Genomic DNA, 26,314 nt, shown 5'->3' on the forward strand with positions numbered 1-26,314 from the left:
TTTCTTTGAATATCCTTTTACTCTGCTACCTCTGTTAGTTCTTCGTTTATGTCACTTCCAAGTTAGTGTCTGCCTACCCTCAGTGGGTGCTTCTATGGCCCTGCTTCTCCAAACAGCATTCTTATTCCCCCCAGTTCTTCTATTTCCCTCTTCTTTCTCTATTCTTAATTCTATTGCCTTTTCTTCCTCACCCCTGACTCTATGCATACACACATTCGTATCTTTGAAAGAAGTGTGTTTTGGGGGAGGGGAGGGAGGGTAACAGGAAAGGTCCTGGTATAATTTGTATGTGATGAAGAGTAATGCACTTATTTTTCAAAAGCTCCAGAAGTTATTGGCCATCTCCAGGAAAATTATTATAATCTCTGTATGGAAAAGTCCCAGAAAATTAATTTGTTTATATTGCATATACTCCAAGAACTGGATGAAGAAATTGAAAAGGGGTAAGGAAGACACTTACTTGACTACATAAGTAATATTCACTGACATCCATCTGTGTGAAAATCCTGGAATACTGAGTGATTTGTTTAAAGCCATTTGCCCGTGCTTTTTAAAACAGACCTACCTTTTGATTTAGGACAGTGGCTGATGGGCACTGTTAGCTGGTCTTGGAGGTAGTGGAGTACGTGGGGAAGAGCACTAGACCAGCCAACTCCGAGTCTAGCCTTCACATTTGTCCTAAACTCCTGTGAGCTGGATTGATTTATGAAAAACCTTGAAGTCTTTGATATCATTTATCTATCAAGTGGAGATACTTTTTTTTTTTTTAAGATTCCATTTATTTATTTGTCAGAGAGAGAGCACACAAGCAGGGGAAGCAGCAGGCTCCCCACTGGCTGAGCAAGGAGCCAGATGTGAGACCCGATCCCAGCAGAAGGCAGATGCTCAACTGACTGAGCCACCCAGGCATCCTGATACATTGGGGTTTTTTTGTTTTTTTTTTTTTGTGAAAAAAAAATTATATAGTATAAAAGTGTTTACAAAATCTATAGAATATTCAGTCATCTTAAGTTACTTAGTGTGAATCTGTATTGTGATACATACTTGGTTTCAGTAAATGCTATTCATGATGTTACTATTTATATAGGAGGAAAAAATACTTCTTTAGTGGGTTTCTTTTTTGTATTTTAATAGATCGGAAGGAATCACATTAAACATTGCTGGTAACAGTCGCTTAATGCCAGAAGAAAGAGTAACAGGTGAAGATTTTTGGATTCTTTTCAGAATTTTAAAGAAGAATCCATATATTAATGGTATATGTCTCCTTAACAATCATTACCTCTTGCTTTCATTTTGCTGATTTTAATTATTCAGTATAAGGAACATCAGCCTGTATTCATCTGTGTTCTTCAGGTTTGGATGTTAGATATAACTTCATAAGTGATGTTGGTGCATACTATGCTGCAAGACTGCTTCAGGTATTTTACTACAAAATGTTCTTAGTTCTTTTTGTTTTCTTCCAGGAGTCAGTTAAGAACCAGTCCTTTTTCTTTGGAATGTACAGGGTTTGAGCACCTCAAGCCTGCTAAGTTAACCCTTTATTGCAGCCTTCACTTTGGAGATGCCCATGCTGCATTGCGGTTCATTTTATTTAAGACAGACAGTGGGGTCAAAAAAACAAAAACAAAAACAAAGACAGTGTGGTCCACCAATCAGAGTAGGTGTACTTTAAGAAAAGGCTTTATTTCAGCGTCAGAAGATTGGCAAATATGGGTATATGTCTGTATTTTCACTTAAAATGTTTAAAGCAGCATATATCATTTTTTGATACCTCTCTTAAATTGGTTTTTTAAGTTCCTAACTACTTGTCCCAATCTCAGTTGCTAAATGTGCTTCCAATGAGCTTAAAAATGATCCTAAAATTCTCATATCCATGCGATGGCACACAGCACAAGAACAGAGTAAAGATTAAAAAATACGAACTAATTCTCAGCAACTACAAAAATGCTGCAAAAATAATCAAAATGTTCTTGAGTTTTCTTAGTTCTCTTTGTGGTGAAACCACCTACTCTAGTGGCGCACACACACAAAATGCTAGTTTTGTAAAATGTCCAGGGTCCTGACCTTGCACTATATTTATAACACTTGAAATAAGCGGAACACCCACTTGTGTATTTGTTACTGGTAGGTTGCTGGTACCTAGAGCTCCTGAGTCCTCTTTTGCAAACTTGTACACTATGGTTAAATCAAGGACATTCATACTTTGAATGATTGATCAAAATAGAATATAGTCTTTTTCTTTCATTTATATTGCAATTATGTTTAAATGAGCATGGTGACTCCCCCCCCCCCCCCCCCGCACACCTTAATGGTAGCTTCTTTTGCTGGACTTTCAGATTTTTCTGTTACAAAGATTTTCTTTGGAGGTAAATACTTTTACTTAAATAAAGCAGCTCCTATATTATTTTTTTTCCTAATAATTATATACGTAATAGCTTCTTTCCTTTCCTTATTATAGAAACAACATAACCTCATTTACTTAAACCTTATGTTTAATGATATTGGGCCCGAAGGTGGAGAACTGATTGCTAAAGCACTACATGTAAGCATTTATATACCTCAAACTAACATTTTCTTTGGGAATTTTAACTTCTGATGTCTTGTAATTAACAGAATGAAATGTAATTGTGATCTCATTGTGCAAATGTGTACTTTTATTACACTTCAATTTATTAAAATGTAACATGAGCACTTTTGAACTCCCTTAAAAAAAGCTTTATTAAGATACATCCAGCACATCCAGGTACATCGTCTCTACATCCAGCACTTGTTACTGTCCTCTTGATTTTAGCCATCCTAGTGGATATGCAGAGGTTTTTTGGTTTTGGTTTGCATTTCCATCATGAATAATGATGCTGAGCATCTTTTCATGTGCCATTCTTTGGAAAAAATGTTCAATGCCCATGTCTAGTTGTCTTTTTAAATTCTAAGAGTTCTTTATATGTTCTGGATATAAGTCCCTTATATATGATTTGCAAATGTTTTCTCTCATTCTGTAGGTTGCCTTTTCACTTCCTTAATGGTGTCTTTGGAAGCACAAAATTAATTTTGATAAAGCTCAACTTATTTTTTCTTTTGTTTGTGCTTTTGGTGTTATATCTAAGGCCTTGCCTAACTCAAAGTTATGAAGATTTACACTTGCATATTCTTCTAACAGTTTTTGTTTTAGCTCCTTTTAGTTCTTCGATCTGTTTTAAATTAACTTTTGTATATTATGTGAGGTAGGAGTCTAACTTCATTCTTTTGCATGTGGATATCCAGTTATCCCAACACTATTTAAGACTATTCCTCCCCCATTAATTTTCTTGATGCCCTTGTCAAAAATCTATTACAAATGGTTTATTTCTCTACTCCTCATTCTACTCTATTAACCTGTATGTCTATCCTTATTGTCAGTCCCACACTATCTTGATTACTCTGGTTTGTAGTCAGTTTTGAAGTCAAGAAGTGAATCCTTTTTGTTCTTGTTTCAAGATGTGGTGACTCTTCAGGGTCCCTTGCATTTCCAAATGAATTTTAAGATCAGTTTATCAATTTCTGCAAGAAAAACGAGGATTTTGAGAGGAATTGCTTTAAATCTTAATTTGGGGAGTACTGCCATCCTAACAGTATTGTCTTCTGATCCATGAACGTGGGATGTGTTTCCATTATTTATATCTTTCATTTCCTTCAACAGTGCTTTGTTTTTAATGTGCAAGTCTTGCTTTTGCTAAATTTATTCCTAATGCTTTATCCTTTTTGATGCTATTGTAAATGGGATAGTCTTAATTTCAATCTTGGATTGTTCATTGCTAGTGTGTAGAAATACAATTGATTTTTATATATTGATGTGTCCTGCGGTCTTGCTGAACTCACTAGTTCTAACAGCTTTTTTTGGGTGGATTCCTTAGGATTTTCCATATATAATATCATGTTATATGCAGACAGAGATAGTTTTCTTTTCCAATGTGGATGCATTTTTTTGTTACTTTTCCTTGCCTAATTGCCTCATCTAGAACCTCCAGTACACTTGAAGTATTAACAGTAGACATCCTGGGGCACCTGGGTGGCTCAGTGTGTTAAACGTCTGCCTTCAGCTCAGGTCATGATCCCAGGTTCCTGGGATCGAGCCCCACATCAGGTTTCCTGCTCAGTGGGGAGCCTGCTTCTCCCTCACCCTCTGCTGCTCCCCCTACTTGTTCTCTCTGTGAAATAAATAAAATCTTTAAAAAAACAAACAGTAGACATCCTTACCTTCTTCCTGCTCTTAAGGGGTTTCAATTAATAACTATTTGCAGTTATATATCCTCTAATATTCATTAGGACACTGAAACGTCTGCTTTTTCTTTGTGAAAGAATTATTAAGAGTGGAATGAGAGGAGTTAAAATTTTGCAAGTGTCTGAGGAATTATATTCCTTTAAAAGTGATACAGGGAGAATATGGAGTGATTGCTTAATGGGTGCAGGGTCTCCTTTGTGGGGAATGGGGGGAGTGAAGTACTTTGAAACTAGTTAGGTGATGATCATATAACATTGTGAATTTATTAAAAACCAGTGAATTGTATACTTTAAAATAGTTAACTTGGGGTTATATGAATTTCACCTCAATAAAAAAAAGTGGTATAATTTTCTTTGAAAACAAATTTAGATTTCCCAATTAAAGGAAAATTTATTAAAAATCTGCTTCATTTACTGGGCATTGTTTGGACATGTTTCCTGGGCATTCTTCCCAGTAAAAAACTAGATTTCTTATCTCTTATTGGGAAACTGAATGTTACCTTTAAGGAGTATATCTTATTCTATCTCCATGAAACCATGAAAAATTGAGGAGTCTGCAAATAGTAAGTCTCCTAACTCATGTACACCAAAGAGAATTCTATGGAATAAAAATTTAATGAAGTTTTGATTCTTTTCCTTTTCAGAAGAATGCAACTCTGAAATACCTAAGAATGACTGGAAACAAGATTGAAAATAAAGGCGGAATGTTTTTTGCTGCAATGCTACAAATTAATTCATCTTTAGAAAAATTAGATCTGGGTGACTGTGATCTGGTGAGTAAAATGGTTGAGAAAAATCACCCAGGTACTACATCATTCTCCTTGGAAACCAGGATAGGGAATTGTTAAAGAGACCAGCTAAATGACAGTCTTATGAATTATTAAGCTTGCCCCTAATATCTAATATCAGAGAAAAAGGTTTTTTTGTTTGTTTGTTTTTACTATTAGGCATAATAGTGCTATTAATCAGATTGTATTAAATAATACTGTAGAGGAATAACTAGAATAAAATTCTTCCTAAACTTCTATCTATAACCCTTCTTAACCTATGTGGGACTTCTTGAGAAATTGTTTAATTAAAAAAAAAAATGCTATTTCATTAGAAAGCCTATATTCTAGTTGGGAAAACATCAATAAAGAGAAAGGTGCTACAAAGATGGCCAAGTACTCTGGTAGGAGGTAATCTGCATGATAGGACAGTTGCCTAATATCTGAGGAGGTAATACTTGAGTCATGAAGGGTGAGAAAAAACTGCCTTGGAGAGGGTCCATGGCAGAACATTCCAGGCAGGGGTCCAGCACACATAGACTCTAAAAGATAGTGTTACCCCAAGTGTGATATAGGTAGCATTGCTATTATAGATTGAGGTAATTTTACTACTCATGTATTTATTTTTACAAATGCTCTATTTTGAGGAATTACAGTTTTCCATTTATGGTAGTGATAGAGCTTTAAAATAAAGTGGAAAAAGTGAGTTGATTTAATAGAGCACTATTAAGTAAATACTAAAACGGAGATTCCAATATGGCAAAAATCGTGAGTGGCACATGAATAATGAAATGTTGAGTCTGGCAGGTTTTAAGAACTGAAAAGCTAGAGTGGCTAGACAGAAGGAGTTAAGAGTATCTCAAGTGAAGGTGAGAGGTGTGCAGAGGCCAGATCCAGCAACGTTGTATGGGTTGTGGGTCACAGGCCAGGGGAAGAGGGGATCGTGTTATACGTATCATGGTAAGGCTTTGAGGGGTGACATGATTTGTCCTTTAAAAAGACCACTCTGGTTTCTATGGAGAATTAGAGGGTGGCGAGGAAGCTCACTGACCACTTAGGAAGTTACTATAGTCCAGGCGGGCAGTAAGGACTGGGGGTGGGGTGGTGGCACACAGATGTGTTAATTTGAGACCTCTTTTGGAGACAGAATCTCTAAGACTTATTAATTGGATGGGAGGGTGAGTAGACTGGCGGAGAGGAGGCCCAGATTTTCTGGCATAACAGATAGGGGTGTGTCGTGGTGTCCATCACAGAAATTGGAGAATTAGGCCCTTCCAATAAGGTAAAGAGGGAATCCTGTGGAAGCTGTGAAAAATGTGATTAGTAAACCTTTCCCACTGCACAGACACTGGAAGTGAGTATGCATATAAAAGAATGCTTGCACAAGGTCTGTTCTAAGTAGTGTAGAACCCTAGCTGGGATCCGCATCTGTGTCTGGGTATCTGAGGTCTGAAACACACAGAACCTTGAGGGCTTAGAAGCAAACCTGGAGGTGAACGTCCTAGGAAATGGATACCGAAACTTTAAGAACTCCCTGTGCATGTTATAGACTTTAGGGCAGGGAGAAAAGAACATAGTAACAATTCACTTCTGAATCTGACCAAACTATAATTCAGGGTTTACAATTTAAAATACAATTTATTTCTCGGAATCCAGATTACTAATTTTGAAATAGGGAGGTTATATACTTTGTCAGTTTCTTTAATGAATTTACTGTTTCTAGGGAATGCAAAGTGTGATAGCATTGGCTACAGTCCTAACTCAAAACCAAACAATTAAGGGAATAAACCTAAACCGACCTATACTGTATGGTGAACAGGTATGTATTCAAAGTGATGACAGCTAATATTACTACATGTGAATAAAATGAAGGTACTCTTTACTGAAGTTTATGTCAAGGTTCATATTTTTAGAATTTACTGCATTTACAAAGAAAAACTTATTTGAAGAAAAATTGAGTTAAATTACGATTTTAGATGTTGTTTATTTAAGCAGTAAACATGTCTTTTTTCTTCCTTTCTTTCTTGTAAACTCAGATTACAGTGAGTAAACCTGTAAAGAGGCAGAGTAGTTAAGGCGAGAACAGTGATTAAAAGTTTTAAAGGTTGGATAAGAGCTCAGTGTAAATTGTTTTGTTGTTTGTTATATTGATATCACTAAACTGCTTTGAAATCAAGAGTAACAGTGGCCAAATATGTGTGAAGAGCAGCGTGGGAAGTCTGGACTTGATCCTATAGGTAAGCTGCATGCTGGAGACAAAATGATGAGTAAAAACATTGTAGCTGCTTTTAAGGCTTCTCCTTGCTCTTTAACATTCTTTTAGAAGTGGCAGAGCAGGTTTTCAGATTGAGGACATGAGATTTGAAGGCTAAATCAAAATTTTCTGGATTAGACCTTGAGGAAATAAATCTGTTAAACTATATGGAAACCACACTAGAAGCATGATTTTTTTTTTTTTTAAGATTTGACAGAGAGACACAGCAAGAGAGGGAACACAAGTAGGGGGAGTGAGAGAGGGAGAAGCCGGCTTCCCTGATGTGGGTCTTGATCCCAGGACCGACCTGAGCTGAAGGCAGACGCTTACGACTGAGCCACCCAGGCACCCCAACGATTCCTCTTTTAAGTGTGTCAAGTGGTGTCATTATTCCCAAATCAGAGAATAGTTAAGAAAAGCCCAAGGTCTTTCTCAGGTCCAGGCCCTTGCTGTTAGCCTGGTGCTTCTAGCAGTCAGCTAAACTCCAGCCTGCTTTCTATTCCTCTCCAAGGCAGCCACTACCCTCTGTCCCTGTGAGTACTAGTCTCTTCAAGTGGCTGTGGAGTAGAGGCCTCCTGTGCTTCTTCCTACTTTGCTGTTCCCAAACATAAGCCCTGCAAACCTCTCTTCCATTTCACTATCTGGGGAGCCTGGAAAGATATGGATGCCAGGTGCCATCCTAGGCAAATTGTCAAAGTTGGTAAATGGATCTAAAAACACTACTATTTCTGATTTTAGTTCCTTCCTTAATAAGGGTGGTCCCTGAACCAGACTTCTTGAGGTAAAAAAAAAAAAAAAAATGCAATCAAAGCATAAAACACAAATATGTATCCTGTCCTCTGTTCCAGGCACCATGCAGAGCAATACTGGACCCCCTAAGTGGTCAGTTTGCATTTGTTAAGATCCCAAACTATAGCTTCCCTTTGGGTCTCTTTCAATGCCAGCAATAATTTAAACAAATCAGACATAGGATTATAGACTACTGAACAATAAAAAATGCTTTATAGTGTTCTACAGAACAGTTATTTTATGCCAGGTACTTTTTTGTTACTTGTGAGGGAAGTATAATTTTACCTATCTTACAGAAAAGAAAACTGAGACAGCTTTCTGAGACTAGACAGCTAGTATAAAGCTAGTATTTGGACAATTTTATTATAAAGCTCATATACTTTTATTATAAAACTCATGTACTATCTGCTACTGCTATGTGGTTTCATTTAACTTTTGTAGTTTTTCTCAGAGTTATTATGTAGAAGTACATAATTTGAGCATACGTAGTTATCCATGTTCGTGATCAGCATTTCCAGTGACTATAAAACTTATAAAAAGAGCAATCTTGGGGAACCTGGGTGGCTTGGTCAGTTAAGCGTCATACTCTTGATCTCAGCTCAGGTCTTGATCTCAGTTCAAGCCCTGCACTGGACTCCATGCTAGGCATGGAGCTTACTTTAAAAAGAAAAAAAATGCAGCAATCAAGTAAGAGGACTTTTCCTTACAATAAAATATTGACCCATTCATTTTAAGACCTGGTTTGACTTTGTTAAAAACTTAAAGTGCTTAGTATTCAAATCCTCATTGAAGTTATATACTTTTTGCCTGGAAGCAGCTAGAATTTGGAATTAAAAATAAGTCTTCCAGTGACTAGAACAGTAAAACATATTTAGAAATTTGGGATGATTATAAAACGGAAGAATTGGATATCACAGGACTAATGAGTATATTTTTAAAATAGAATCAACATTGAGAAATGTCTTTGTATTTTATCTATAAAGAGTAGAGATCAAGAGAAAAGTTCAGGAACATATGGAGGGTATAAGAAACATTTAGAGATTCTTGAGAGGACAGCAATAAGGGAGCTTAATATGCACAATACATCATGGGGCCAAGTTTTTTTTTTTTTCCCTCCCCTTCTGGAGTGTTGTTTAGAATTGATTTTTTAAAACCAGCCTCTTTTACATCACTTAGTCACTGTACTTTCCAAGGGCCTGCTGCCGGTTTTTAAAACGATGAACTATCATTTGTGGCAAAAGTGATTTTTCTTAAAAGCCAAGCCAAAACAAATACAAATTATAGGCTAATAGTCTTAACTGGTATCTTTTTAAAAAGCTAATTTAAGTAACTTAGCATATATTTGGAATAAACATGTACAGCTTCAAAACTGTATTTTACAAAAAGATTTTACCTATTTTTAGGAAGAGTCCACAGTTCATCTAGGCCACATGTTGAAAGAAAATCACTGCCTTGTTGAACTACACGTGTGTAAGCATAATATAAAGAACTGTGGTATTAAACAGTTATGTGATGCACTGTATCTGAACAGAAGCCTACGCTACCTTGATGTCAGCTGGTAAGTGATAATACATTAATCCAGAAGTCCTGGGAATAATCTATGTAAATATTCACAGTACACAGGATACACAGTTAGATCAGAAAATGCAACCACTGTTGTCAACTTTTTGTCCTAAGCCTTAGTATTTAGTTTATATGCTATTTTATCTCCTAACAATGTGAATGAGCAATTTAATCATGAGTAAACCAGAACGGAAACATTTTATGGCAAATTTGCATTAACTTTTTTGGAAACTGAGTGATTAAAATCTTTACTAAACTAGAAAGTAATGTTCTATACAACTGTTGGAAGCATGTTAATCTCTGTGAATAAAATACTTCGTATTTTCAAATGTAACCATGTATTTTTCCCTTCCCAGCAATAAAATAACTCGTGACGGAATGGTGTGTTTGGCTGATGTACTGAAAAGCAATACTACCCTGGAAGTATTAGATCTTTCTTTTAACAGAATAGAAAATGCAGGAACAAAGTATCTCAGTGAAACTCTTGCTTCACACAACAGGAGTCTTAGAGCGTTAGTATGGTTTTATATTTAATCAAAATAAGAGAAAAACTTTTAAAATACTAAGCCCCTTAAAACTCAAGATTCATGATGAAATATGAGAAGTTTCTAAACTGACATTTCATTAAACTTTCAATTTCTTTTTCAAAAGTAATGTTTATTAAAAAAAAGTAATGTCTATTAAAAATTAGACTGATTCTAGTTATGATTGCTTAAGATTGAGAAAATTCTTACTGCCTACAGTATTTATCCTGAATTCTATAGAAAAATCATAATATGATCAAGACAAAAAATAAAGTATTATTGGATGATTTTATCCTGAAGGGTGTATTTGTAATCCACCCCAAACATTTACTGAATGAGATAAAACAGGCTGTTGGTTTCTAAAATGTAGTTAACTATACTGGATACATGAAGCATCCACTTAGAAAATGAAGTTTCTTGGATTTTAGTTAGCATTATAACATGTAATAAATGTTTTTGGCTAACTTACGCATCATCTTTGTGGAAGCATGTATTGGTTTTCAGGGTTATTACTTCTTGTTTCTCATAGGTTGTCAGTAGTCAGCAACAACATAGAGGGAGAAGGACTTGTTGCACTTTCAGAGTCAATGAAAACAAACCCCACATTATCGAATGTCTACATTTGGGGAAACAAATTTGATGAGGCTACATGTGTGGTGAGTTGGTTTTTTTTCTTCACTAAAGGCTTTTTCTGGGGTCTTCTCTATAATATCAGGCATTTACAGGTGGCCTTGGAAATGATTCCAAAATGTAGTAAGACACTTCAGTTTTGATAAATTTTAACATAAATCCTAAAAATTAAGCACTAGAAAGTTTTGTGGTTGAAATAGAAGGTATCAAATACTACATATTAATAGAGAGATCACTGAATTATACAGCCCCAATTCCTCCAAAGTTAAAACATTTTAAAAGTCACAACTGTTGATTTATTCTAAATTTGATGTAGCACAATCTCCAGTCTGCTGCCCAATAATTAAACCAAGACATGGAATTTGGAGACATACAGTGCTTTTATGTTGCTTATGTAAATAGAGCCCTTGATACGACTTTCAAAACAAAAAGCATTGTAACAAATAGTTTTTACTTGGAAAGAATGAAGATGGCTTTTTTTGCAAAAAGACTATCCAAAATTCCACCTCTAAAAAGAGTAATAAAATATACTACTCAAACCCTTGATTTCAGAAAAAGATCATATTCTACACATTAGAATTAGTTTGGAATAATAAGCTAAAGTAGAAAGCAACTAAAATTTTAAATCTTTTATTGTCTAAATATCTGCCTTTCTCTATACTCACAACCTTATGGACCAACCATTTTAACATGTTTGTATGACACCCTTACAAAGATACCAATGACCCATAAGAGATATACAAAGAAAATTCTACAATGAAGATGGAATTAGGCTACCGCCAGGCCAGCATCTAATACTACAGAAATTGTCTAAGCCTCAGTCTATAAATTAGCTTCAGGGAGTTCATGAACTCCATACAGTTGTATGCCAAAATTTGGTTGCTTATTTTTCTAAGAAATGGGTCCCTGGCTACCATCAGATTTTCAAGGCATATACAACTCCCTCCTCCCTCATTTAAGAACCCCTGTAGGACTTGAAAATTTTGACCATGGGACCTTTGGCCCATAAAATCTGTAATACAGAGAACTGTTAATTCTGGGAGCCATAAAACAAAATACCTTAAAACTTAGAAATAATTTTTTCAAGATTATAATTTCATTATGTGATATTAGGTGAACAAAAATCATATGTAAAAAATACTAAAATTCAGTAATTTACTCAGAATATTTTAAACTAAAAATCAGCACAGCTAATCTGAATACTGAAATTAGCTTATTCATTTTTGTGGTAATTAAACAATTTTCTTAATGATAGGTTTTTCTTTTCTTAAAAATCATAGGCTTATTCAGACTTAATTCAAATGGACCGTCTAAAACCAGATAATACAGATGTGGAGCCATTTGTGGTGGATGGACATGTGTATCTTGCAGAAGTCTCCAATGGCCTTAAAAAGCATTATTACTGGAGACCAACTTATGGAGAAGCTTGCACGAACTCACCTAACGCAGGTTTTACTCTTGTACCAGTAGGTGGACATCTATGAAAAACAAGCTCTAAAATAATTTTCACATTTTTGTCTTATGTTAATATTTTATTGCCTATTACATTTTTCTTAAATTAGAATGTTTTACCTTTTATACATTTGGAAATGACTATATTAAAATGACTTTGTATAACTATCCATTGTGGAAAAAACAGTAGTATTTTTTAAAAGAAATTTTACAGGAGAGGGAAGATGGCAGAGTAGGAGAACCCTGAATTTACCTCCCCCACGGACACATGGAGGCAACAGCTACATGTACTGCAGCTCACTCTGAAAACCACCTGAAGGGTGGCAGAACAGATCTTCCACAGCTAGGTGTAGACACAAGGTCACATCAAAAAGGGTAGGAGGGACAGATGCATCAGGAATGAAACTCCTGGACTGACTACTCAACAAAGGTGAGGGACATCACAGGCAAGGAGGAACGACCCCACAATGGACACCCCTGGCCCTGGGGACTTGCACTGGGAAGACCCAGTCTCCATAATGTCTGGCTTTGAAAATCAGTGTGGCTTAACTGAAGGAGAGCTGGAGGGCTTAGGAAACCAAGTCCTCACCCTTTAAAAGCCAACACATTACATAACTTGGCCCGAGACAGACCATAGAAGGAACAGTTTGAAAAGTGCCTGGGGTATATGTGAGGGAGATTTATTGACTACTTTTAGGATGTGTACAGGAGGGGCAGGAATCTACAGGAAAACAGGAGATTTCTCCAGGCATGAAAGTGCTGGTAGGTGTCCTTTTTCTTGCTCTCTCCCAGCCTAGATAGCCAGGCACTTGGAGAAGCCAGTTCTGACATTCTCCCCCTACCTTGCTAGCCCTGTGTGTCCTGCCCTGTCCAACCTGCTCACTGTGGTAGGCACCCCTCCACAGCACCTCCTGCCCTGGGGAGGGGGGAGCTAACCCCATACACCAGTGCATGTGCAATTGCTGTAGCCATGCTCCTCAGCTGCCTATGGATGGAGCAAGCCCTACCCTCAGTGTCTGCAGCAGTCACAGAGGCTCATTCCAGACAGCTGGGCTAACGGCCAGCCCTGCCTACCAGCAAACGCATAAGTGCTGCAACCAGGTCTCACAGCCAGCCAAACAGGAAGCAAGCCCTGCTTACCAGTGAGCCCAGAGCAGGCAAAGCAGACCACTGGAGACAGGCTGAGCACGTAGAGACTACTAGGGCTTATTAGCCAGCTGTGCAGCGGACAAGCCCTGCCCACAACTGTCCCCTTAACACGACAGGATGATCATTGTAGCCAGTGGGGCAGAGGGCTAGCAACATCCACCAGCATGCCAGCATCTGTCATGGCTCAACCTCAACAGGTTCTGGTGACCAGGGAGGACTGTGTTGCAGGAAACCACAGGATGCCTTCCACACAGGCCACTACTTTCAAGAGCAGGAGAAGCAGCTGACCTACCTAATTTATAGAAACACAAAATGAGGACACACAGGAGTATGTCCCAAATGAAAGAAGGAAAAACCACAGAAAAAGAGCTAAGCAAATGCCTGATAGAGTTCAAGGTAATGGTCAGAAAGATACTCACCAGACTTGAAAGAAGAGTGGATGAACTGAGAAAGAACTAGTCAGAGGTGAAGAATATAATAAAATAAAAAATGTGTTAGAGGAAATCAGTAGATTAGAGGATACAGAAGAACAGATCAGTGATCTGGAAGACAGGGTAATGGAAAACACCCAAGCTGAACAGCAAAAAAAATAAAAAATGAGAATAGGTTAAGGGGCCTCTGTGACATATCAAGTGTATGAACATTTGCATTATAGGGATCCCAGAAGGAGATAAGAGAAGGGGGACAGAAAACTTATTTGAAGAAGTAACAGCTGAAAACTTCCTTAACCTGGGGAAGGAAACTGACATCTAGGTGCAAGAAGCAAGGAGAGCCTTAAGATGAACCCAGGGAGGTCCACACCAAGACACATAATTAAAATGACAAAAATTAAAGAGAGAATCCCAAAAGCAAGAGAAAAGCAAACAGTTACATACATATATGGCAAACCCCATAAGGCTATCAGCTCATTTTTAGCAGGACTCTACAGGCCAGAAGTGAATGGCATAACCAAAGTGCTGAAAGAAAAAAAAAAAACAAAAAACAAAAACCCTGCAACCAAGAATACTCTATCCAGCAAGATTATCACTCAGAATTGGAGAGTGTCCCAGATAAACAACAGTTAAAGGAGTTCACCACCATTAAACTAGCTTTACAAGAAATGTTAAAGGTAATTCTCTAAGTGGAAAGAAAAGGCCACAGTGGAAGAAAATTATGAGAGGAGAAAATTTCACAGTAAAAGTAAACATATAGTTAAGGTAGTAGATCAATCACTTATAAACCTAGAAAGGAGGTTAAAATAAAAGTATTAAGATCAATTATTTTTATAAAAACTAATCAAGGGATACACAAAGAGGCATAATATGACCTCATATACAGAAAACATGGAGGGGGGAATAAAACTTTAGTGCTCTTCGAGAACTTAAAAGACCATGATCTCAATATAGACTGCTATACACATAGGGTGTTATATATGAACCCCATGGTAACCACAAACCAAAAACCTGTAATAGATACACAGAGAAAGGAATCCAAACCCGACACTAAAGAAAGCCATCAATCACAAGGGAAGACAGAACTACAAAAACAACCAAAAAACAACAAAATGGTAGTAAGTACATACCTATCAATAATTACTTCAAATGTAAATGGACTAAATGCTCCAAGGAAAAGATAGAAGGTGACTGAATGAAAACAAGACCCATCTATATGCTGCCTACAAGAGACTCACGTCAGACCTAAAGAAGCATACAGATTGAAAGTGAAGGGATGGAGGGATGCCTGGGTGGCTCAGTTAAGCGTCTGCCTTCAGCTCAGGTCATGATCCCAGGGTCCTGGGATCGAGCCCCGCATTGGGCTCCCTGTTCAGTGGGGAGTCTGCTTCTCCCTCTGCCCCTCCCCTCTACTTGTGTGCTCTCTCTCTAATGAATAAATAAAATCTTAAAAAAAAAAAAGTGAAGGGATGGAAAAAGATATTCCATGCAAATGAAGCAGAGGGAAAACAGGATACCAATACTCGTATCAGGTAAAATAGACTTTAAAACAAAGACTGTAAAAAGAGACAAAAAAGGTCATTAAATAATGATAAAAAGGATCAGTTCACTAAGAGGATATAATAATTATAAATACCTATGCATCCAACATAGGAGCACCATCTAAATAAAGCAAATATTAACAGACATACAGGGAGAAATTGACAATAACACAGTAATAGTAGGGGGCTTTAACACCTACTTACATCAATGGATAGATCATTCAGACAGAAAATCAAACAGTGGCTTTGAATGAAACACTAGACCAGGTGGACTTAACAGATATAAACAGAATTTTCCACCCCGAAACAGCAGAATATCTATTCAAGTGCACATGGAACATTCTCCAGGACGGATCACATGGTAGGCCATAAAACAAGTCTAAGAACACTGAAATCATATCAAGCATCTTTTCCCACCATAACAGTATGAAATTAGAAAGAAATCAATTACAAGAAAACTAAAAGAAACATAAAATACCTGGAAGCTAAATAATAGATTACTAAGCAACTGGTCGATCAACAAAGAAACAAAGAGGAAATCAAAACATACTTGGAGCCAAACTAAAATGGAAACACTACAGTTCAAAATCTTTACCACACAGCAAAAGCATTTCTAAGAGGGAACTTTATAGTGATACAGGCCCACCTCAAGAAACAAGAGCATTTTAAATAATCTAACCTTACATCTAAAGGAACTAGAAAAAGAAGAACCAACAAAGCCCAAAGTCAGTAGAAGAAATAATAAAGGTTAGAGTGGAAATAAATGAAATAGAGACTAAAAAAAAAAAAAAACAACAGAGACGATCAATGAGACTAAGAGCTGGTTCTCTGAAAAGATGAACAAAATTGATAAAACTTTAGCCAGACTAATCAAGAAAAAGAACTCAAAATGAGAAATGAAAGATGAGTTAAAATGACACCATAAAAATTATAAACAATTACTACAAAAAACTATATGCCAACAACGCCTGGGTGGCTCAGTCGTTAGGCGTCTGCCTTCGGCTCAGGTCATGATCCCGGGGTCCTGGGATCGAGCCCCACATCAGGCTCCCTGCTTGGCAGGAGGCCTGCCTCTCCCTCTCCTACTCCCCCTGCTTGTGTTCCCTCTCTCACCATGTCTCTGTCAAATAAAATCTTTAAAAAAAAAAAAAATTGTACAACCTAGAAGAAAGAATTCCTAGAAACATACAATCTTCCAACTGAATCAGGAGGAAACAGAAAATCTGAACAGACCAATTAATAGTAACAAAATTGGACCAGTAATAAAAAAACTCCCAATAAACAAAAGTCCAGGATCAGATGGCTTCACAGGTAAATTCTACCAAACATTTAACAAAGAGTTAATACTAACTATCCTCAAGCTATCCCAAAAAACAGAAGGAGAAAGTCTTCAAAATTCATTCTATGAGGCCAGCATTACCCTGATACCAAAACCAAAGACACTATAAAACAAACAAACACAAAAAAACCTATAGGCCAATTATCCTTGATGAACATAAATGCAAAAATCCTCAATAAAATATTAGTGAACAGAATTCAAAAATACATTAAAAGGATCATTCACCATGATCAAGTCATATTTATTCCAGGGATGCAAAGATGGTTCAATACTTGTAAATCAATTGATGTGAAGTACATTAACAAAATGGATAAAAGTCATATGATCATCTCAGTAGATGTAGAAAAAGAATGACAAAATTGAACATCCATTAATGATAAAAACTCTCAAAGTGGGCACAGAAAGAACATCCCTCAACATAATAAAAGACATATATGACAAGCCCAAAGCTAACATCATAATGGTAAAAAGCTAAAGCTCTCTCCCCCTAAGATCAGAAACAAGGATGTCCACTTTCACCACTTTTATTCAGTATTGTACTAGAAGTCCTAGGCGTAGCACTCAAGACAAAAAAATAAATAAAATAAAATAAAATAAAGGCACCCAAATTGGTAAGGAATAAGTAAAACTGTCACTGTTTGCAGATGACATACTATATATAGAAAACCCTAAAGATTCCACCAAAAAATTATTAGAATAAATGAATTCAGTTAAGTTGCAGGATACAAAATATAGAGATTTGTTGCATTCCTGTACACTAATAACAAAACAGCAGAAAGGGAAATTAAGAAAACAATCCTATGTATAACTATCAAAAATAATAAAATACTGGGATGCCTGTCTGGCTCAGTCAGAACAGCACGTGATTCTTGATCTTGGGGTTGTGAGTTTGAGCCCCACATTGGGTGTACAGCTTTCTTAAAAACATTAATAAAGGTTAAAAAAAAAAAAAAGACATTGATGAAAGAAATTGAGGACAACACAAACAAATGGAAAGATATTCTGTGCTCATGGATTAGAAGACTTAATATTTTTAAAATGTCCATATTACCCAGAGCAATCTACAGGTTTAATTGAATTCTTATCAAAATACCAATAGCATTTTTCACAGAACTAGAACAAAAAAATCCTAAAGTGTGTATGGAACCACATAAGACGCTGAATAGCCAAAACAATCTTGAGAAAGAACAAAGCTGGAGATAGCACAATTTCGGAGATTTCAAACTATATGACAAAGCTACAGTAATCAAAACAGTATGGTACTGGCACAAAAACAGACACCTAGATCAATGGAACAGAACTGAGAGCTCAGAAAAAAACCCCATGCTTATATGGTTAATTAACCTATGACAAAGGAGGCAAGAATACACAATGGATAAAAGATAGTCTCTTCAAGGCGCTTGGGTGGCTCAGCCAGTTAAGCATCTGCCTTCGGCTCAGGTCATGATCCCGGGGTCCTGGGATCGAGCCCCGCATCAGGCTCCCTGCTTAGCAGGAAGCCTGCTTCTCCCTCTCCCTCTGCCTGCTGCTCCCCCTGCTTGTGCTCTGTCAAATAAATAAAATCTTAAAAAAAAAAAAGTCTCTTCAATAAATGGTGTTGGGAAAACAGGACCACTTTCTTATACCATACACAAAAGTAAACTCAAAATGAGTTAAAAACCTAAGTGTAAGAGACCTGAAACCACAAAACTCCTAAAGGAAAACAGGCTGTAGTCTCTTGGACATCAGTATTAGTAGTATTTTTCTGGATATAGGTCTCCTCAGGCAAGGGGAAAAAAAGCAAAAATAAACAATTGGGACTATTATCAAACTAAAAAGCTTTTGCACCGTGAGAGAAGAATCAACAAAACAAAAAAGCAACCTACTGAATGGGAGAAGATATTTGCAACTGACATTATGATAAGATGTTAATATCCAAAATATATAAAGAAGTCCTATAACTCAATGCCAAAAAACCCCCCAAATGATCTAGTTAAAAATGGGCAGAGGACCTGAATGGACATTTTCCCAAAGAAGACATACAGATGGCTAACACACATGAAAAGATGCTTAACATCACTAATCATCAGGAAAATGAAAATCAAAACCACAATTATATCACCTCACACCTATTAGAATGGCTAGTATCAAAAAGAGAAGAGATAAGTGTTGGCAAGAAAAGTGTTGGTGTGGAAAAAAGGGACCCCTTATGGACTGCTAATGAGAATGTAAATTGGTATCACCACTACGGTAGACAGTATGGAGTTCCTCAAAAAAACTAAAAATACAACTACCATATGATCTAGCAATTCCATTTTTAGGTATTTACCCAAAGAAAACAAAAACACTAATTTGAAAAGATGCACCCCTATGTTTATAGCAGCTTTATTTACAATACCCAAGATACAGAAGCAACCTAAGTGTCCATCAATAGATGAATGGATAAAGATGTGGTACAGATACACAGTGGAATGTTACTCAACCATAAAAAAGAACGAAATCTTGCCATTGGCAACATCGATGGACCTAGAGGTTATGCTAAGTGAGACAGGTCAGATGGAGAAAGACAAATAACATGTGCTTTCACTTATATGTGCAATCAAAAACAAATGAACAAACACGAGACTCATAAACAACTAGTGGTTGCCAGAGGGGAGAGAGAGGAGAGGACAGACAAAATAGGTGAAAGGGATTAAGAGGTACAAATTTCCAAATGTATTAAAATAATAAGTGATGAGAATGAAAAAGTACAGCATAGAGAACATATTCAATAATATTGTAATAACATTGTACAGTGACAGATGGTAACTACACTTATCATTTTGTAATGTATATAATTGTCAAATCACTGTGTTGTAACCCTGAAACTAGTATGTCAACTATACATCAATTAAAATACAAAAGAAAAAAGGACTGGAAGGAAAAAAGAATAGAAACTAAAATTTTAACCATGGGGGGGGGGGAAAAAATCAAGGAATTAAACTCATTTGTTTTTAAAAAGAAAATATCATTAAGTAGTAAAATAGCATAAAAAGAAAAAGTCATTATAGGTATCCTAACTGAAAGTTGTCATGAAGTGGTAAAAAGGGTTCAGGTGGCAGACTGCCAAGGAATTTCAGGGGGTTTAGAAGTTGAAAAAATATTTTATATATTTAGGTAATTATGATTGTTGATACAATTTCACAAATACAGGCAAAGATATAATATAAACATATATATTACAAATACATATAAATATATGCTTTCTAAACAAGTCAGTAATGCCAGTGAACTTTTTAAGATCATTCTCTTTTAGAAGATGCCAGTAAAATTTTAATGATTTGATGGCAAATAATTACTGTTGTCCATGGCCAATCTTGTTTTCAAATTAAGATTCCTATGAGGAGGCAACAAACACTATGATGCTTTGACTACAGACCTACATTCACAAATTTATTCACACATGCCAAGAAGAGGTTGCTTCATCTGAATGATTTACTCATCAAGCAAAGTGTGAAAAAAAGACATGTGGACAGTTTTAAAAGGGTACTTTAAATTAAGCTGAGGTTCTGCAGTCTAAAAGAAAATACCATCTATCTCTAGGTGTCGACAGGGAGGAGGTGGAATAAAGGCAGTGGTCAACTTTACAGCTGTCAAAGTACTGGCCTTCACTTAAAGTATTGTGAATTCCTCATCATAGCTGTATTTATTTTTTTAATTAGCATATCAAAAAATCACATCTGTCCACTTCTTTAGTAGATTAAACAATTAAGATCAATATCCCCTACTCACTACTTATTTTTGAAGGTTTATAGGTCTTTCCTTATAATTGGCACCTAACACCATGTTCCTATACTCCCTGGGAGGAATGGGGGGAGGGTGGGCACAGAGGGTAGTGGTGGCTACGTAAGGGGAAGAACATCTAATAAACTGTACGGGCATTATTTCACTTAATGTTACAGAGTCACTGAGCCAGAAAAGACCTCAATGCCTTACCAAATCCATTCTCACGCTTTCAGAGATAATCTGAATCATCCAGGACAGGACAGATGGTTGCTATCAGGTTGAGTCTGTGCTGAAAAACAAAATCTTAAAACATCTGGAATTGGTTGAAAAATACATACTCAATAGTTCATGTTAATTAACAATGTGTGAAATGGATTTGAAGTTGTTTTCATTTTTTTAAGATACTGTTTATATGTTATATCAAAGAAAACTATCACAATCTGGTAACGGATTTCAGAAATAATATGATCTTCCATTGATGTGAAAATCATGTAAAAGATCTGCCAATGTTTACAATGGAACTAACAAAACTATACTGTATAGATTACAGAATTCTATAAATGATGTTGTGTATCCTGACACTTAAACTGACTGATTTTACTAGTTACTGATTTTACTTATTAGGTTTTATCAAACCTTACTTGGCAACATTCTGTGTGTTCAAATCTTATTTTAGTTCCATTTTAAGATCTCTGCTCTGCAGATATAAAGACTGGTCATTCTTTACAGAGTTCTTTTACATTAGCACATGCTAAATAGTCTAGAACTAAATAGCTGTATCTAAAAAGGCTATATATCCCAGGAAAATCAAACGTCTTTGTATTGTTAAAACTGCAATAGGAAATGAATAAAATCTTTTGTCTTTTAATCAAATTTGAAAATCTGCAGAATTTAATGGATGCAATAAAACCATGCTATAGGAAAAAAAAGCAAAGAAACATTTTAAACAACTGTCATTACATTTGTAAAACATTAAGGTGGTTAGGAAATGCTACACCTAGCAATTAGAGATCCAATAAATTCAGACTCAGGTAACCATATGACAAACCTCTTATACTTGAATATCTGTCCAGAGAGTTAAGGAGAGTTTGTTAAACTACAGATGCTAAATCAGCATTTTTAAAGTGTGGAGCATCAGAACCACTGAGGCAAATGTTAAAATAGATTCTGAGAGTCAGACCTACTGAATCAAAACTTTTGAGGATAGTTTGGGTGATCTGCATTTTTACAATCCAGGTCTTTAATCTCATTAAAGTTTAAGAACCAACGCTCTGGTTTTCTTCATTCTTCAAATTTGTTTTTTTAATATGTACTTTTTAAAATGGAAGTATAGCAATCATTCAGAAAGTACACAAATTTTTTTTTTTAAAGTAGGCTCCATGCCCAGCGTGGAGCCCAATGTGGGGCTTGAACTCACAACCCTATGCTCAGGGCCTGAGCTGAGATCAAGAGTTAGATGTTTAACTGACTGAGCCACCCAGGCGCCCCTTGAAAAGTACACAAATCTTAAGTGAACAGGTAGATGAGTTATCACAAAGCTAACCCACCCCTGTCAGCCATGACCTAGATAAAGATAGTAAATGCCACAGGCTTCCCAGAAGCTCCTCCAACCTTCTTTCAATAGGAAACCACTCTCCTGCCTTCAAACACTACAGAGTAGTTTTGCCTGTTTTTGAATTTTATATAAACTGAATCTTAGAGTACACACTATTTCTGACTTCTTTTGTACAACATTAATGTGATTCATTCATGTTTAATGTGGCAACAGTCCATCTTTTATTGAAGTATCTGTAATATGCTGGGTAAGTAGAGGAGTTTACAGGATTCTGGAAAGAGGTGGCCTCATCAGGCTAGGTAGGGCACAGTCACACGAAAGTAAACCTTGGTAATGAGATTTGTTTGTCTAGGTTAATCTCTGTTCTTGTGTGGTATGGAGGGGACCCACAAGTTTCTATATTCTCCCAAGGGGAGACTCAGAAGGTAGCTGAGTGGGAAGCAAGTTGATGAATGGGAAGCAAAAAGGCTTACTTTGAGCCTGCAGGACGGTGGGGCAGGTTAAACCTGCACCCTGATCTACACTGGCCTGCTTGAGACAGAGCTGCAGAAATGTCAAGAGTTCTCCACATTTGTTAGAACGAAGGTGAGGCCAATTCAGTCAAGAACTACTGGGCTCTGACCAAGCTAGGAAAAACCTGATCACATGTTTTATAGGCTGTGGCCTACTGCATCAGAGCCCAGAGAATGGAAGAAATGAAGATGCTGTCCTCCCTGATAACATTATATCATGTTAAGTCCCCTCCATATATCTGGACACCAGTTTAAAGAGAAGACAAAGGACAGAAATAAGAGCATTTTCCCTGAAGTTTAAGCATTACCTCAAAATCTTATAAATTGTATCTCCTTTATATCAGACTAAGTTTTAAACTGGCTGGGACTAAAAGTTAATTTTTTCCTGATTTCCCATGGGGTGGGAGCTCAAGAGGAAGGAAATGCAAGTTCCATCAGAAAACTCCACTTCCTCTGCACATCTGAACTGTAATGAGTAAATGTGCAACCATATAAAGTTTCTATCTTCCTCTTACCATCCTTTAAGATCAGGCTCAGATACAGCCTCTGATTACAGTGTTGCAAATCATACTATGCTCATTATTTTACAGTGTTTCAGATTTGAAAACAAGTAATGACGTGCTTTATATTTTTTACATATTTGACAAAAAAAAATCCTGCTCCACACTGCTTTTCAGCTAAATAGTAGTATTCAATGTCTTAACTACTTGAACCATATCCACCTAATTTCTACTCCCGCTATTACTATTACTGCCTTCTCAAAGGATCATCATGCTTCAATTACCCAACCTAAAGTTGTCTTTGATTTGCACCCTATTTAGTCTCTGTACTAGTACAAAACCACTTCTGTCTTCATAAAACTTGAACTACTCTGGTGTTCTTTCTGTTATCACTTTTTATCTCCATCCTTTGCTCATTTTTTTTTTAAGAGTATATTCTTCTTGAAATTAAATACTACACTGGGTGTGGAGCCAAAGTGGAGCTTGAACTCATGACCCTGAGACCAAGGCCTGAGCTGAGATCAAGAGTCAGATGCTTAAATGACTGAGCCACCCAGGCGCTACTATCTTTTGCTCATTCTTTAAATGTATTTCCCCAAAGATTTTCTTAGCTTTTGTTCTATACCATCTCCCAGGGCTGCCTTAATCATTTCTATTGCAATAATTATTAGCCTTATGCTATAAGATCTGTATCTCTAGCTCTAACCTCTCCTGGATTTTGGGCTCCATTTCCAAGGACTGCTAGACATTTTCACATGGCTGTTGTACCACCAACCAAATTCAGTGCATCTAAAATAAAGTCTTTTCTTCCATAAACGTCTTCCATATCTTCCCTATCACAGTTAAAGGCATCACCATCTTCTCAATCATTAAGGATCAAAACTTAGGTGTCTAAGTCGGGGCTAATTACAAGGAAAAGAAACGGATTCAAGCCTGTGTAAGAGAAGGGGGATTTACTGTAAAGATATAACAGGAGAAAGTCACTGGCACCCAGGGACAAGGAAATGAAGCATAGAGCTGTGCCACCTCAAGAATGGGACTGCAAAGCCAGACACCAAGGCCACACCTCTCTCTCACAGGTAATCAGTGGCTTGGTTCTGTAAACCTATTTTATTCCCTTGCTTCACTCTATAGATCAGCTTCCTCTGCTTGTTCATAATTTCTTTTAGATTTTGGCTTGCTTCACTCACTCTGGGCCAGTTCTAAATGATCTTTTTTCATTTACACGTATACCAAAACCTAACAGTCTCTGAATTTCAGAGCTCAAATTCTTGAGAATCTAACTAGCTCGGTCAGAACTAAGAATTGTTTCCTTCTGGTAAGGTGTTCAGTTAAACTGTGGACATAAGTATGGCATCATGTGTTATAAATGTGGTTGTCTAATCCTCTAATCCCTGACCTTCAGCAATCAACTGTGCTTGGATGTGTGAGATTAGGGGTTAAAAACCTGGGTATCCAATCCTACTCCTTCAGCACAGGTTAAGGACAGAGGACTATTTCATGTAAGATGGTGAAGGCATAGTGCTGGACATTTCTTTGACTCCTATCTCCTCCCTGTTTCATACTTTCTTCATTTGGCCTATTTCAGTTGGCTGTGTGCACATTCCTTCCCATCAGCATCATCCATCTCTTCTGGTTTGTCTATCCAGAGGAACAATGGCCCTTTTTCTGTCCATTCAACTCTCATTGACTGCTCAGTATTTCCTTCCTTGCCTTCCCCCATAGCACTTGACATTCTGTCTTGTTTTACTGCCATTATATTCAGGTTTGTCTTTCCCATTTGACTTAAGGGTAGCATTTATCTTTGTTAGGTTTATGTATCCTGATTTCAATAATTTTCCAGCATTTGAAATACTGGCCAGACACTTTAATCCAAGTATCTGTTCACATCCATGATGTAAGTATATTCTTCTTGAAATTAAATACCCTATTTCTGGATCATTATTATGTCTACCTGGTAATTACCAAATTCCTTAAGCGAATATAACAAATCTCTCTTGAATAAATGGGGGCAGGGGTTGCAGAGAATAAAAGAGTAACCATACCATTGTCTCAAAAAATTAATGTTCCAATAACTAAATCTCCATACTGTTCATAAATAGTGAGTAAAAATGCAGAAATTACTAGGTGGTATTTCTAGGGAAATTCTAAAGACTCAAAATCTGAGTATAAGATGGAAGTTATATCAAGAGCTTCAATTTTAAATGCTTCCCGAAAGAACACCAAGAAACATTTAGGATATTAGTTCTCAACATCTGGTTACATTAAAACCACCTGTGGAGCTTTTCTAGCATGTATGTCCCAGAGACTGTATGATTCAATAGGCCTAAGGTGGGGTGGGGCTTGAATAGTGTTATTTTTAAAATGTTTCTGATATGCATCAAATGTAGAACTATTATTCTAGGATATTTTAAAAAACAAGAACATGTATATTGTCTTTATACATGTACATTTCAACTACTCTCTGTACAATTTCTGCAGAATTGAAACATACAGAAGTGATAAACTACTTTTACAAGAGAACTGATAGAACCTTTTCTTTAAAACAATTTTTTCTAAAATTTGTCTAATAAAATCATCCTATGAAATTAAACATAAAACAAATACCATTTAAAAACAGCAAAAAATCATTTATATATAATCTATGGTTTCTTTTTAAAAAGTCTACAATCTAACAATACAGTAGGAATAATCTAATACATACAAAATTATTTTAGAAAATAATCTCTCAGTAAGATCTTCAACATCCTAAACAGACTTTCAAAAATGTAGTCATATTTAATTAAGAATAGAGTTTTCCACAAACTGCATTGTAACAAATATATTTAAAAATAGGCTTAATAAAAATGATAATTACGAGTGTTAGGACGATACCAGATACATCTGAAATATATCCGCATTATGATAAAGAAGAGTATAGTATTATGAGAGCGACAAGACAGGAACCTCAGCCTTCAAGACTTCTTACATGTCACTCCGGAAGAGCATCAAGCCATGTCAATTTAAAATAAAATTATTTTAGCTATGAAACAGATAATGTGATGAAGAAAAAGCATAGTAAATCAACCTTAGTCATTCCAATCCAATAATATTAAAAATAATAAATCTGAAGACTAATCTATGCAAAATGCTAATTACCATCACGTTAGTGGAAATTTGGTTAACTACTGCTCTCATAAAATTTTGACATCACTGTAGCAGTTTTTGAAATTTTATTCATTAGATGCTTGGATTAATGAAGATGTGAATTAAATATAACCTCTCCATTTCAGCAGACTTCTTAAAGAGGCTGAGTCTTTTAATTTTC

At 36.3% G+C, this 26,314-nt stretch overlaps 1 protein-coding gene across 2 annotated transcripts; it reads left to right on the forward strand.

Moving 5' to 3' along the window:
• Nucleotides 1-348: 348 nt before the first annotated feature.
• On the forward strand, nt 349-10,164 carry LRRC34 (leucine rich repeat containing 34). 2 transcript variants are annotated; one of them, XM_021702636.2, is made up of 8 exons: nt 349-443; nt 1,135-1,253; nt 1,354-1,418; nt 2,459-2,542; nt 4,902-5,030; nt 6,748-6,843; nt 9,471-9,625; nt 9,987-10,164. In XM_021702636.2, exons 1-8 carry the CDS (start codon nt 370-372, stop codon nt 10,162-10,164), a joined length of 900 nt encoding a protein of 299 aa, XP_021558311.2. In that variant the 5' UTR covers nt 349-369. The 2 variants fall into 2 exon arrangements, 1 of the variants encoding a protein (XP_021558311.2); XR_006540070.1 differs by lacking the exons at nt 349-443; nt 1,135-1,253; nt 1,354-1,418; ... (2 more) ...; nt 9,471-9,625; nt 9,987-10,164 and adding an exon at nt 4,797-4,820 and having other exon boundaries at nt 4,902-4,978.
• Nucleotides 10,165-26,314: the final 16,150 nt, after the last annotated feature.

Source organism: Neomonachus schauinslandi, chromosome 1 (assembly GCF_002201575.2).
Source record: "Neomonachus schauinslandi chromosome 1, ASM220157v2, whole genome shotgun sequence".
Classification (NCBI taxonomy): Eukaryota; Metazoa; Chordata; class Mammalia; order Carnivora; family Phocidae; genus Neomonachus; species Neomonachus schauinslandi.

Bases quoted from the DNA above. Each gene is read 5' to 3' on its own strand.
- LRRC34 (XM_021702636.2), top strand. From the start codon at position 370: ATGGAAAAGTCCCAGAAAATTAATTTGTTTATATTGCATATACTCCAA. The intron at 444-1,134 runs GTAAGGAAGACA...GTATTTTAATAG, and splicing joins GATGAAGAAATTGAAAAGGG to ATCGGAAGGAATCACATTAA. The intron at 1,419-2,458 runs GTATTTTACTAC...TCCTTATTATAG, and splicing joins ATGCTGCAAGACTGCTTCAG to AAACAACATAACCTCATTTA.